A 15,000-nucleotide genomic window follows, 5' to 3' on the forward strand; every position below is an offset into this window, starting at 1 on the left:
CAGTGTATAACATACACACACATACATACATACATATATATATATATATATATATATATACATACATACATACATATATACAATAGGCTTCTTTCAGTTTCCATCTACCAAATCCACTCACAAGGCTTTGGTCGGCCGGAGGCTATAGTAGAAGACACTTGCCCAAGGTGCCACGCAGTGGGACTGAACCCGGAACTATGTGGTTGGTAAGCAATCTACTTACTACACAGCCACTCCTACGCCTTCTCATTGAGTGATGTTATGTTCTCACAGAGCCCATATCATACTGTGTTCATTAGTATTTTTATACATTAGATGAGAAAACTGTGTGTGTGTGTGTGTGTGTTTGTACTCTCATTATCACCACCGTTGTTGTGATGCCCTCTTTTCCAGGTTCGCATGAGCAGATAGATTTTGTGAGGCAAATTTTCTATAGCCAGGCACCCTTTCTGTTGCTAATCCCAGTTGCTCCCAAGCATGGCAATATTTTCCCCATTGTCGGGTATGTCATCGGGATTGTTGTGGCCATCCCTCTTCCTTCAGGACAGTTGCGAACATGCCATCATGGGGGGAATGTTAGAATGTGGATATATTTTGGAGGGCATCCATAGGTGGAGAGAATGGCCTAGAGAAGTTCTCTTGATATAGAATCCAACGCCTTGGTCAGTTGAATGAAGGCTGCACAGCGGTTGGTACTGTTCATGGTATGTTTTTGGAGTTGACACAAGGTAAAGATCATATCGTTGGTTCCTTGGGATGGTTCAAAACCTGCTTGAGTCTCTGGAAGAATTTTCTCAGCCAATGGTTTGAAGCAGTTGTTCAGAATCCAGGCAAGTACCTTGCCAGTGGTTACCAACAAGGAGATACCATCTCTCCAAAGTTCTTCACTGCATACCTAGAAATGGTCATCTGGGACATTGACTGGACAGGTGACATGATCATCAATGGCAAGCTACTGCACACCTTTGATTTACAAATGACATTGTGCACATCATTAAAGACGCAGATCAGCTTCAGACCATACTGGCAAAAATGGATGCCCATAACTAAGCAGTAGGAGTTAAAATGGAACTTCATGAAAACAAAATATATGTGTTTCGTTTTGGGATTTGGTTTGCAAGATTCTTTATATGAGTTCGTGTGTTGAAGCATATTCTGTTGTGTCTGGGGAGAGCCATTTTCTTTTTGTGCATTATAATTTAACACACTCACTGGTAAAATTTCCACTATTTTCTTATTTTTATTTTCCTAAAATTTTCCAAGCTATTGAAAAGGTTGCAAGACGCAACACCTGAGCACTGTATACAATAATTTGTAGTATTTAAAATGAAAGACCTAACTCTAATACTTCAGTAATTTCTAGTATCCCCTGCCTTGTCCTGCCCACCATCTCATTGATATTTATTCATTCATTTCGAGTGCTACAAAACTGGTGATATGTTTGGTTTGTGATTCTGGTTTTTTTTTTCAATTTCTGGTTGAATCATTTCAACTACAATTTTATATTTGGTACAATTTATGTAAAAGAAATTAAAACCACTTCTCTTCAGCTTTCTGTTTCTTCAAAAACTCCCAACAAGTATGAAAGGGTATTGGAATCAACATGATTTGGTTGACACAGATTAGGGTCAAACTTATAATTTGGTGAAATGTTTTTATGGAGGTGTCTCTGGAAATAACCTCATGAAAAGTGCAAGAGAGAGAGAGAGAGAGAAGGAGAAAGCAAAGAGGCTAACTATCTCACAGTGTTATCTTACAGAGGAATACAATTAGTTTCCCGTTGTTGAAATTTTCAATAATAAAAGCAATTTAAAAACCACATTTTGATAAAAACGAAATACCCCTGCATCCAATGCACTCAATACAGGATCAAAACTCACCCCAAATGGTATGCATGTTTACAAAACGTGTGCTGCCATCTATTGGTGAACAATCGCCTACAGTATGTTTATATGAAATGTGGATGCAGTAAATTGCTTATAATTACCAGTAATAACATAAAGTTATACAGGTAAGTGGAGGAACTAAAACATTATTTTAGTGGTAATTTATTTTACAAAAGTATAGCCTAGGCTAGGGTGCGTCCTATGCACTCGTGCATCTTATAAGCCATCAAATACAGTAGTTATCCCACCAAATATTATGTAGAAATGGTTACCTCCCTTGTATTAACTGTCTGCTCGAGAATAACAAATGTTTATAAATTCAGTGTAATATTGTTCTTTCCTGTTTCTGTTCTGTTGCAGTGTTTTTGATGTATGTCTAAAGCCTGATAATAGCCAACTGGTTGCGGCAGTTGGCCAGAAAGTACTTGTCTACAATACTGCAGATGGCAATCTCATACAACCCTTGAAAGGTCATAAAGATAAAGTATACTGTGTAGATTACGCCAAAGATGGTCAGCGTTTTGCATCAGGATCTGCAGACAAATGTGTTATCATTTGGACAAGTAAGCTGGATGGTATCCTGAAATTTAAGTAAGTGGTGCTATGGTCTTTTCATCCGACGTCACTTCGTCAGACATCTTTTCGTCCCCGTGTTTTGGCCCAATGTCTTTTTGTCTAATGACAAACCTTATCTATAAAATTTTCAATGATTCTTTGATTCTGATGTTCACCTTGTTTTCTAAAGAGTTTATTCAAAATTGGACTAAAAATCATTGGACAAAACAATCATCATCATCATCATTATCATCGTTTTACATCCGTTTTCCACGCTAGCATGGGTTAGATGGTTTGACTGGGGTCTGGGAAGCCAGGGAGCTGCACCAGGCTCCAATCTGATCTGGCAGAGTTTCTACAGCTGGATGCCCTTCCTAATGCCAACCACTCTGAGAGTGTAGTGGGTGCTTTTATGTGCCACCGGCACGAGGGCCAGTCAGGGGGTACTGGCAACAACCATGCTCAAGTGGTGCTTTTTACATGCATGTGCACACATACATACACACACATATATATACACACATATATACATACACATATATATATACATATATATATATACATATATATATATATATATATATATATATATATATATTATATATATATATATTAAAAAAAGGAGATGTCGAACATGAGTGGTGATATATAAAAAAGGAAATGAAGAAAATGCTGACAAATAATTGAAGTAATTTAAGTAATTTAATTAGGTGAAAGTTCTTTTTACCGGTTGCGCATTAAGCATAACAAATGCGCAACCGGTAAAAAGAACTTTCACCTAATTAAATTACTTAAATTACTTCAATTATTTGTCAGCATTTTCTTCATTTCCTTTTTTATATATATATATATATATATATATATACACATATATATATATATACACATATATATATATATACACACACATGTATATATATATACACACACACACATATATATATATCTATATCATCATCATCACCATTTAACGTTTGCTTTCCATGCTAGCATGGGTTGGACAATTTGAGTGAGGTCCGGCGTACCAGACTCCAATCTGATCTGGCAGAGTTTCTACAGCTGGATGCTCTTCCTAACGCCAACCACTCCAAGAGTGTAGTGGGTGCCTTTACGTGCCACCAATATATATATATATCATCAGGCAAAAAGACATGGACAAAGTGACGTCGGACAAAAAATCGGGTCATGTAAGTAAGTATATGGTATTTCCATGTATGAACTTATGAACACACTGGGTGTATATTTTCTACTTTGTGAATGAAAATTGGTAGATGCAAAGTGTGCCTGTTGGATGCATGCGTTTATATGTAGTTGGGAAGCAAGCTACTTACCACATAGCCACTTCTGCGAGTTTTTTTTTATGAAACTTCTTATACATGCTCTAAGCATTACTATAGATACCAAAACACACTTGTAATAATCAAAACATTTACATATATTCTTCATCATCATCATCTTCATAATCATAATCATCATGTGTTGAAAGACACTGATATGTATATATACACACATGTTTAGTTATAACTGTTTTATCTTTCCCCCGAGGCAAATTATTTCATGTTATTTGAAAAGGAAATTATCTTTTAGAAAAGGATAAAAAATTAATTGCTCTTTGATGTACAGCGAAAAATACTGAAAAGAAAAATTCAAACAAAAACAAGGAGCTTTGAGAAGGTTTGAATATTTTTGAAGAATTTTTATGAAAATTTTAGTCACTACATGCATTATTCTTTTATTCCTTTATTTGTTTCAGTCACTTGACTGTGGCCATGCGGGAGCACCACCTTTAGTCGAACAAATCGATCCCAGGTCTTATTCTTTGTAAACCTAGTACTTATTCTATTGGTGTCTTTTACCAAACTGCTGAGTTACAGGGATGTAAACACACCAATGTCGGTTGTCAAGCGATGGTGGGGGTACTAACATAGACACACAAACACACACACACATACATATTTTTTTTTCTCTAGTTTCAGCTCAGAGCTTCGACCATGCTGATGCACCGCCGTTTATATATATATATATGATGGGCTTCGTTCAGTTTCCGTCGACTAAATCCACTCACAAGGCTTTGGTCGGCCTGAGGCTATAGTAGAAGACACTTGCCCAAGGTGTTCTGCAGTGGGACCGAACCTAGAACCACATGGTCGGTAAGCAAGCTACTTGCCACACAGCCACTCCTGCATATATATAACTTTCAATATTGTACATTATAGCAAATAGATGCCATTTTATATTTTATAGGGAGAAAGGAAAAAAAAAGCGTCTTTGCCTATGATTTTTCAAGGGTTCATTATCTTAGTGAGTTCATACATTTAAACATAGGGTTGATACACTCTCCTTTGTGGCTGTCAGTGCTGCGTCTAAAACAACCCATCATTTGAAGTGTTGACACCTCCTTCTGGTTTGTTGTCCTATGTCACTCATAAAGTAAATTTGGAGGAAGTGTGGTTGTTCATTTGTGGGTAACTCTCACCTTCAGTTTTCTACAATCCTCCTTGCTTTACAGTTGTTTCTGGAGAGATTACATTTTTTCTTTGGTGGAATCTTTCAATATTGTAAGCAAAAAATTATGAACATAGGAAAAAATTATACTTTAATTTCTATTTTTGTAAGCAATTGTATGTATGTAGTATAAACAATATTATAGTCTTATCAAAAGTGAAAGTAAAAATGTGAAACAATTTGTGAAAGAATAAAAGTTAAACAATATTATATTGTCAAAATTGAAACAATATTATACCACTGAATAAAAATCGGAAGGGTCACATAGGAGGGGCTGCAGCAACCTATATGGGCAAGGGCCAAAATTTCCACCCCCAAAACCCTCCCCAAGTAATGGAAAACCTTCATACCAAATTTGGTACAGATTGATCCAGTGGTTTGGCCGTGCATAGAGGAAACACATACACACACACAGAGACAGTAAATTTTGTAATATATCAGATGTGTCTCTGTGTTTGTCCTTATAACTTAGCAATTCAGCATAAGAGAGTGATGGAATAAGCACCAGACTTCCCCAAAAAATAATGAATAAAGAGGTGCAGTGTGGTTGTGTGGTAAGCTGCTTGCCTACCAACCACATGGTTCCGGGTTCAGTCCCACTGTGTGGCACCTTGGGTAAGTGTCTTCTACTATAGCCTCAGGCTGACCAAAACCTTGTGAGTGGATTTGGTAGGCAGAAACTGAAAGAAGCTTGTCGTATATATGTATATGTATATATATGTGTGTGTGTGTATGTTTGTGTGTGTATTTGTATGTGTCTGTTTGTCCCCCCCCCCCACATCGTTTGACAACTGAAGTCGGTGTGTTTATGTCCCCATAACTTAGCGCTTCGGCAAAATAGCCCGATAGAATAAGTACTAGGTTTATGAAGAATAAGTCCTGTGTCAATTTGTTCGACTAAAGTGGTGCTCCAGCATGGCCGCAGCCAAATGACTGAAACAAGTGAAAGAATACTGGGGTTGATCTGTTCAAGTAAACCCTTCAAGGATGACCTCAATGACCGAAACAAGTAAAAGAAAGATTTGTTCCAAAACAGTTGAATTCTTTGCTAAGTTCTGTCTTTTATCGTCTTAAAAACCATTTGTGTTTTCAGTCATCATCATCATCATCATCATCATTTAACGTCTATTTTCAATGCTGGCATGGGTTAGATGGTTTGACTGGGGTCTGGGAAGCCAGATGGCTGCACCAGGCTCCAGTCTGATCTGGCAGTGTTTCTACAGCTGGATGCCCTTCCTAATACCAACCATTTCGAGAGTGTAGAGGGTGCTTTTATGTGCCACCAGCACAGGGGCCAGAGGGGGCTAGCATCAGCCACGTTTGGATGGTGCTTTTTACATTCCACCGGCACAGAAGCCAGTCAAGGTGGCGCTGGCATCATCCACGTTCGGATGGTGCTTTTTACATTCCACCGGCACATAAGCCAGTCAAGGCAGCGCTGACATCAGCCACATTCGGATGGTACCTTTTACATGCTACTGGCTCAGAAGCCAATCAAGGCGGCACTGGCACTGGCATTGGCCATGTTCAGATGGTGCTTTTTATGTGCCACCGACATGGAAGCCAGTCAAGGTGGAACTGGCATCAGCCATGTTCAGATGGTGCTTTTTACATGCTACCAGCACAGGGATCACAACTACAATTTCCATTTGATTGTGATTTGATTTTGATGTAATTTGCTTCTTTTTCTTTCTTCCAGTCACAGTGATGCCATCCAGTGTTTAGCATACAATCCCATCACCCACCGTTTGTTAAGTTGTGCTGTTACGGATTTTGGTAAGTTTTTCTAACGTTTGAAACTTTATCCTTTTCACCTAACCTTCTAACCTTATCCTTTTCACCTGTAAATGAATTGTTTTGCAAGTCTGTTTAACAATATGAAAAGCGGGTTAGGAAATATGAGGGGAAGGTTTGAGACTGAGGATATATATTTTGTTCTTGGAATTACCAATAATTTCCTTTTTGCAGAAGGACCGCTTTTCACCTGTTAAAAAAAGTATGGAGCGCAAGTGTAATTTCAATAAAGAACAAAATAAGAATTTTTAACACAAACGTAAAAGCGGTGATATTGTATGGGGCTGAGACATGGCGAACAACAGTTAAGTCAAATAAGCAAATACAATCATTCATCAACTGATGCTTGCGTAGTATACTTAAAATTAGATGGCCCGAACACATAAGCAATAGGGAGCTATGGCAAAGAACAAATCAAGTTTCAATTAGGGAGCAAATATTTAAGAAAAAGTGGAAGTGGATTGGTAGCACAATTAGAAAAGACACACCAAATGTAGTGAAAAGGGATTTACAGTGGAATTCGGATGGATCTAGAAAGAAAGGTAGGCCTAAGAACTCGTGGCATAAATCAACACAAAAGGAACTAGAAGGGGACATTCATGGCTGAATATAAGTACAGAAGCCAAAAATTATGTGACATGGAATTCAGTTATGAGTGGCCTATACTCCGTGTTGGAGGGTTAAAGGCATAAAGAAAAAAGAAGAGGTATAAAATAAACTTATTTATTCCTAAGTTTGTTTTGTGGTTCTCTTTCAACTGTACAAACTTCATTCATGAGTGGTATATAATTTCCTTTTTGTTCAGCCATTAATCTTATTGGAAACCTGGGCCATTCTCTGTGGCAACACCTTTGTAATTGTCTGTGAGACGGAGCTGACCACACCATTTGTTCTGGGGTATAGAACTCACTACCCCCACCCCAACCCAACCCACACATCTTTTGCAGCGCAATTCCCCCCCCCCCATTTTTTCTTTTTCTTTGTTTCTTTGGGGGAGGTAGTTATGGTTTTATTTTTCAATACTTTGGTCTTTTACACGTTTAATGTTTTTCTTTCTTTTCTTTTTCTTCCTGTAAAAATACGTTGATAATAAATTTACCTTGACACTGATAAAAAAGAAGTTGTGGAGTAAAAAAAATAGCAATCAATAATCCAAGAGATTATAGCTGTTCAGTGTGGTTGCTATAGTTTATATAAAACTAATCTATATCTCTTATATAAAATCCGTTCTGTCTGTCTGTGTGTGTCTTCTAGGATCTCGGACATCCTCCATCCGATTGCGCTCAAATTTGATATATAGATACCGACGGAATCAGAGAGTGTATAAGTCTTGCAAAAATTACAAATATTAATTCCAGGTGAGAATGCGATCAATAAAGCCCTGAGAACGTGCATTTGTAAAATCATTTTTCTTGGAATAGAAAAAAAGTCTATCTTTATTTCTTCTTTTGCTGGTGTCTCAAATTTAGGTTAAATCAGTGTTTCTTAAAGGGGAGGCCTATGGGATGGTCGGACAAATTGTTTTGAGAAAATTTGGTTTAAATGTTTGACAACTGAGCACCGTCCATTGGACGGTGGTGGGGGGCGTTTTGCTCATACTTTATAAAATACTAAAATTTCAAATTCTGTTTATATGTGTTTGCTCCTCCCTTTTTTGCTTTGACTAAAGTGTGGATTGTCACAGCAAAATATTTTAGCTCAATGAATCTTAGACATAAGCCCTTGTACCTGAAAAAATTTCAATCAAATATGTCCCTTGGAAACACTCAAAACAGGAAGTTTGCCTCGCAGAACCAGGAGTTGTCTCAGGTGGGTTGGTTTCAAAATGGTTTAAAAATCAGTTATATATGTAGGCATGCATGAATGTAAATGCTGATGTATTTACATATACAAGTACTGTAAATCCTTGAATATAATCCGCATTTTTTCCCCAAAGTTTAAAGGTCAAAATCCCTAGTGTGTACTATATACGAGGTTAAAAATGAAAGATATTTTCTAAGCAATGTCCGAGTCTCTATTTACTGTCCAGCTATGTTTATTCAGACGCATTTTGTGATGTAGGTCACGAAAATACCTTAAGCTAAGCCTGAAAGCAATGAAGTCATAAAAGAATCATCTATAACTTGCAATAAGCGACATTTATTAAAAGTTATTACTGTTATTTCTTTATTTTCTGCAAACAAAATGCACGAAAATGCTACACGTTTGCATTATGTTATATATGCAATAATAATAAAGGACGTTACCGTATATATTTTTACAAACCAAGGACTTAAAAAGACCTCCTTGATTCAAGTTAGAGACAGGGTGCGTATTATACACAAGATTTAGGTTTTTCAGAGGTACAGCCCCCTAAAAATCCCCTGCGTATTATACTCAAGGACAGAATATACTTGAGGATTTACAGTATATGTATTGGCTGATGATGTCAGTGGATTTAATTTCTTCACCATCATCATTTTAACATTTGTTTTCCATGCTGGCATGGGTTAGACAGTCTGATTGAAGCTGATAAGCTAAAGAACGGCACCAGGCTCCAGTTGTCTGTTTTGGCTTGATTTCTATGACTGGATGCCCTTCCTAGTGCCAACCATTTTAAAGAGTGTACTGGCTGTCTTTTACATGTCACCAACACTGCTGTCCTTTTATGTGTCACCAGTACGGGCGCCCTTTATGTGTCACTGGCACATGTGCCTTTTACATGTCAGTGGCACAGGTGCTTTTATGTATTACTGGTACTGTCTGTGACTGCAATTTCACTGAGCTTGATTTGTTTTCTCAAGAACAACAAATTACCTGATTTCATGGTCACTCCATGAGTGTCAACATCTGAAGATCATATTTTACCACCTTGCCCCTCGTCTTCCTACATTTACCTCTTCCACAAGTTCCCTTTACACTTACAGATTTGCACTTCTTTACAAAGCTGTCCTTGTCCATATGCATCACTTGACCATAGCAGTGCATTTTGATTTGTAGATCCGACTCAGGGGTGGTTCTAGGTGTGGTGTAGGTATAAAAAGAATATTTATGGGGGGTTGTCTTTGTACCCCCTCCACCTACCCAGTTTCTTTTGCTTGCATCCTCAAAGACTAAGCAGTTTGGTAGAAAGAATAATAAAATATGTACCAGACTTAAAAAATAAGTTCTGGGGTCGATTTCTTCAACTAGAACCATTCAAGGTGGTGCCCCAGCATGGCCACAGTCCAATAACTGAAGGATAGAAGACGTGTTAAAATTTCTCTTTTTATTTTTATTCCATGTTCACAGAATTTATTTCTGATGTGTGAATTTAGATTACTGAGACTGAAATTTTTCTCTCCAAATTGAAATCTTTAGCTATGTTTCAATAATTTTATTTATATTTCATTTATTTATAATTTCATTTATATGTTGTGGTGCACCTGAGCACTGTATACAAGAATTTCATCATATTATATATTATATCATATATCACAATTTTTCATTTAAAAAAAAAATTGATATTTTTTTAAAGATAGCAGATACGAAAGACTTTGATGTCTTTGAAATTCTTGGAAGTGATAACCACTGTGATTGATACTGGATGTGTTACAATCGATAATTTTCGTGATTTTCAATATGTGAAAATAATAAAAAAATGAATTATTATTTTTTTCATTCTGAACTTAATAAGTACTACATAATCGATTACTTTTATATGCATGCATATCATATGAATCTGTCTATCGTTATATACTGCATGATAGATTTCTTAATTTTAATCCATTTTATTAGTTCGTAACCTTCGCTTGTTGTTAAATGCATGACAAATAAGATTGGCGATTTACATAAATGCACATATATTTCTTTATTGCCCACAAGGGGTTACACACAGAGGGGACAAACAAGGACAGACAAAGGGATTAAATCGATTACATCGAACCCAGTGCGTAACTGGTACTTAATTTATCGAGCCCGAAAGTATGAAAGGCAAAGTCGACCTCGGCGGAATTTGAACTCAGAATGTAGCAGCAGACGAAATACCTATTTCTATTTCTTTACTACCCACAAGGGGCTAAATACAGAGGGGACAAACAAGGACAGACAAACGGATTAAGCCGATTACATCGATCCCAGTGCCAAACTGGTACTAATTTCATCAACCCCAGTGTGTAACTGGTACTTAATTTATTGACCCCGAAAGGATGAAAGGCAAAGTCGACCTCGGCGGAATTTGAACCCAGAACGTAACAGCAGACGAAATACCTATTTCTTTATTACCCACAAGGGGCTAAACACAGAGGGGACAAACAAGGACAGACAAACGGATTAAGTCGATTATATCGACCCCAGTGCGAAACTGGTACTTATTTAATCGACTCCGAAAGGATGAAAAGCAAAGTCGACCTCTGCGGAATTTGAACTCAGAACATAACGACAGACGAAATACCGCTAAGCATTTCGCCCGGTGTGCTAACGTTTCTGCCAGCTCAATGCACATAGGTCAAATTTTCCCATTTTATGGAACCAATTTATTGGTCAAGGGAGGCAACTCTTGATTTAGAAGTTGAGAGTAGTTTTCCCCTGATAATTTGGAAGTTTGTCAACACTATTTTCCTATAGATTTTAGGTGGGATTTTTATCGCTGTTCGGTCGAGGTAAACCACCATTAATTCATAGTGACAGAGCCGGGGATATGTGTGTGTGTAAATAGAAGTTTACCCCATAACAGTGTTATGATGTATTTGAAATATGCTGGTTTTGGCCCTGTCTCTAATCTGGGGGTTTCCGATAATTTTTTTATCCATGGACCTCTTTCATCACTATTTTATTCCAGTGGACCCCCATCACCATTCGATGCTTTAAAACTAAGTTTTACAGATACGTTTTTTAAAATTCTTGTTTTGTTTGTCCCATACTGATTTGTGTGGGTTCTTGTTGGTTCATGCAATAAATACATCTCTAACAAAGTGTTTTTCACAGTCTCTTAAAATAATCCATTCTACTGAAGGCACAAGGCCTGAAATTTGGGTCAAGGGGACTAGTCAATTACATCGACCCAAGTGTTTCACCGGTACTTAATTTATCGACACTGAAAGGATGAAAGGCAAAGTCAACCTTAGTGGTTAAAGAATCTTTTCTGCTCTATGCACAAGGCCCAAAATTTTTGGGAAGTGGGGTCAGTCGATTAGATCGACCCCAGTACACAACTGGTACTTAATTTATCGACCCCAAAAGGAGGAAAGGCAAAGTCAACCTCAGCGGTTAAAGAAACTCTTCTACTCTAGGCACAAGGTCCAAAATTCTTGAGGAGAGGGCCAGTCGATTAAATTGACTCAAGTACGCAACTGGTACTTAATTTATCGACCCTGAGAGGATGAAAGGCAAAGTCAACTTCAGCGGTTAAAGAATCTTTCCTGCTCTAGGCACAAGGCCCAAAATTTTTGGGGAGGGTACCAGTTGATTAGATCAACCTGAGTACGCAACTGGTACTTAATTTATCGACCCCAAAAGGACGAAAGGCAAAGTTGACCTCAGCAGAATTTTGACGCAAAGACAGACAAAATACCGCGAAGCATTTTGTACGGTGGGCTAATATTTATACCAGCTTACTGCCTTGGTCTCTTAAAATAGACCACCTTTCAGCTTAAAAGAGAGAAATTAAGATTGTGATATAATAATGAAAAAAATATCATCATCATCATCATCATCATTGTCATCATCATCATTTAATGTCTGCTTTTCATGCTGGCATTAGTTGGATGGTTTAGCTAGAGCTGGTAAGCTGGAGAGCTGCACCAGGTCCCAGTCGTGTGTTTTGGTTTGATTTCTTTGGTTTGATGCCCTTTCTAATGCCAACCAATTCCCAGAATGTATGTATTCGATATGTATTTATTTATTATTAAGTGTTGGCATTGTACTCACCTTTGTCTAAAGATTTCTTTCAGAGAATTTTCAGGAAAAGGTGCAATAGTTTTCAAGAATAATTTGTTTTTCAACATAATTGTAATAAAGTTATCAAAATGTATAAGGAAAAGAAAGCTGAGTTGCAAATATCCCCACCCCATATCTATTTTTCTGAAAGTTATGAGGAGACAGTATTAGGAAGGTGGCGTGCTGGCTGAAACGTCAGCACGCCGGGCAAAATGCTTAGCGGTATTTCGTCTGCCGCTACGTTCTGAGTTCAAATTCCGCCAAGGTCCACTTTGCTTTTCATCCTTTTGGGGTCAATTAAATAAGTACCAGTTACGCACTGGGGCAATGTAATCGGCTTAATCCATTTGTCTGTCTTTGTTTGTCCTCTCTATGTGTAGCCCCTTGTGGGTAGTAAAGAAATAAGAATTAGGGTGTGTGTGTAGGGGTACACTTCTGAAGTAATGTCCTACTGATGTAAGTAGATTAAAGCTGACTCTCTTGTTCAACAAATGATACTAGAATCAGCATAATTTGGTTGATGCTGGATCAAACTTATAATTTGCAGAAAGTACTTTTGTAAATATGTGGATGGCCCTTATATCCCTAGAAGTATAAACAGACATTAAAACATACTATTCCATAGTAAATTGAAATGTCACATTCGGATAAGATTTGTGATTGAACTGTGTACTTGAAATACTGGATTATAAAAGAAACTAATAAACCACATTTTGATAAAAATATATTAAAACTGAAATTTAAAGAAATTTTCCAGACAGTCTAACCTATTAATAATTGCTTTTTCTTAATAAAAGTTACATAATTCCAACTAATTAATAAGTCGCTTTCTCCATTATGTTAGAAGATAAAACATTTGTATAGCATCATATGTGCCTTTTGCATTTTATTAGAAAAAATTGCCAAGAGAAATTTATCAGTAATAAACAGTATGTAGCCACAGGCTTGAGTGTATGTTTAAGAAGCTTGTTGTTTGTTCCTTCTCGAGCCATGCCTGGCTCATAAGGGCTGGTTTCCTGGTTTCTTTGGCGTATAGGTTCCCCACCTGGACGGGACGCCGGTCCGTCACAAGTGAGCTGCAAGATGCAGGAGAGAAAGAGCGAGAGAAATTTGTGGCGAAAGAGTCAGCAGAAGTTCGCCATTACCTTCTGCCGGAGCTGCATGGAGCTTAGGTGTTTTTGCTCATAAACACACACATCGCCCGGTCTGAGATTCAAACACAGGATCCCTCGACCGCGAGTCCACTGCTCTAACCACTAGGCCATGTGCCTCCACGTTAAGAAGCTTGCTTCCCTACCATGTGGTCTTGGGTTCAGTTCCAGTGTCTAGCATCTTAGGCAATTGTCTTCTATTATAACCTTGGGCTGCCCAAGGACTTATGAGTGGAAACTGTAAAAATTCAGTTGCTTGACAACTGGTATTGGTTTGTTTACATCCTTGTAACTTAGTGGTTCAGCAAACAAACAAAAATAAAGACTGATAGGTAAGCACTGAGTTTATAAAAAGCAAACACAAGAACTGGGGTCAATTTATTCGACTAAACCCTTCAAGACACACACACACACACACACAGATATATGTGTGTGTGTGTTTGTGTGTATATGTTTATACACACATACACACATCCTTTACTCTTTTACTTGTTTCAGGCATTTGACTGTGGCCATGCTGGAGCACCGCCTTCAGTTGAATGAATCGACCCCAAGTTTTATTCTTTGTAAGCCTAGTACTTACTCTGTTGGTCTCTTTTGCCAAACTGCTAAGTTACGGGGATGTAAATAGACCAACATCAGTTGCCAAGTGATGATGTGTGACAAACATATACATTATATATATATGTGTGTGTGTATGTATGTGTGTATATATATATATATATATATATATATATATATACACAATGGGCTTCTTTTCAGTTTCTGTCTACCAAATCCACTCACAAGGCTTTGGTCGGTGTGAGGCTATAGTAGAAGACACTTGCCCTAGGTACCACGCAGTGGGACTGAACCCAGAACCATGTGTGGTTGGTAAGGAAGCTAACTTACCACACAGTCACTCATACGCCTGTGCCTATATGGAGAAGTTGTCATGAATTAGTGGCTGAGAGTAGCTTCAACTTGTGTTCAATTTGGTTTACAAGTAAAAGAAATAAAAAGAAAAATTAAGAAAAGTAAAAAAGGAAAAAATTACGTTTTGCATAAAAAAACACATTGAAAAAAACAATTTTCTGAATATGATTATATCAGAAAAATAATGATTTGTATTTGTGTGGTGAGTTAGAGAAGAAGTACAAGTGTAGTGTTACATCCATCTATAACTGGGGATTAATATGTCTGTCTGGGTGAGATTAGCATTAATTGATATTAGC

The 15,000-nt window shown here is 37.5% G+C and overlaps 1 protein-coding gene across 1 annotated transcript in view; it reads left to right on the plus strand.

Annotated features, from left to right (window-relative positions):
- The window catches only part of LOC115231173 (intraflagellar transport protein 122 homolog), a gene marked incomplete at its 3' end in the record, with an annotated part of 216,417 nt that overhangs the window by 2,923 nt on the left and 198,494 nt on the right, over positions 1 to 15,000 (plus strand). Inside the window, exons 2-3 of the mRNA XM_029801251.2 lie at positions 2,247 to 2,477; positions 6,646 to 6,722. Coding sequence (XP_029657111.1) covers positions 2,247 to 2,477; positions 6,646 to 6,722 — 308 coding nt within the window. The remainder of the gene's footprint in view (positions 1 to 2,246; positions 2,478 to 6,645; positions 6,723 to 15,000) is intronic.

Source organism: Octopus sinensis, unplaced genomic scaffold (genome assembly GCF_006345805.1).
Source record: "Octopus sinensis unplaced genomic scaffold, ASM634580v1 Contig17682_ERROPOS258513, whole genome shotgun sequence".
NCBI classification, from domain to species: Eukaryota; Metazoa; Mollusca; class Cephalopoda; order Octopoda; family Octopodidae; genus Octopus; species Octopus sinensis.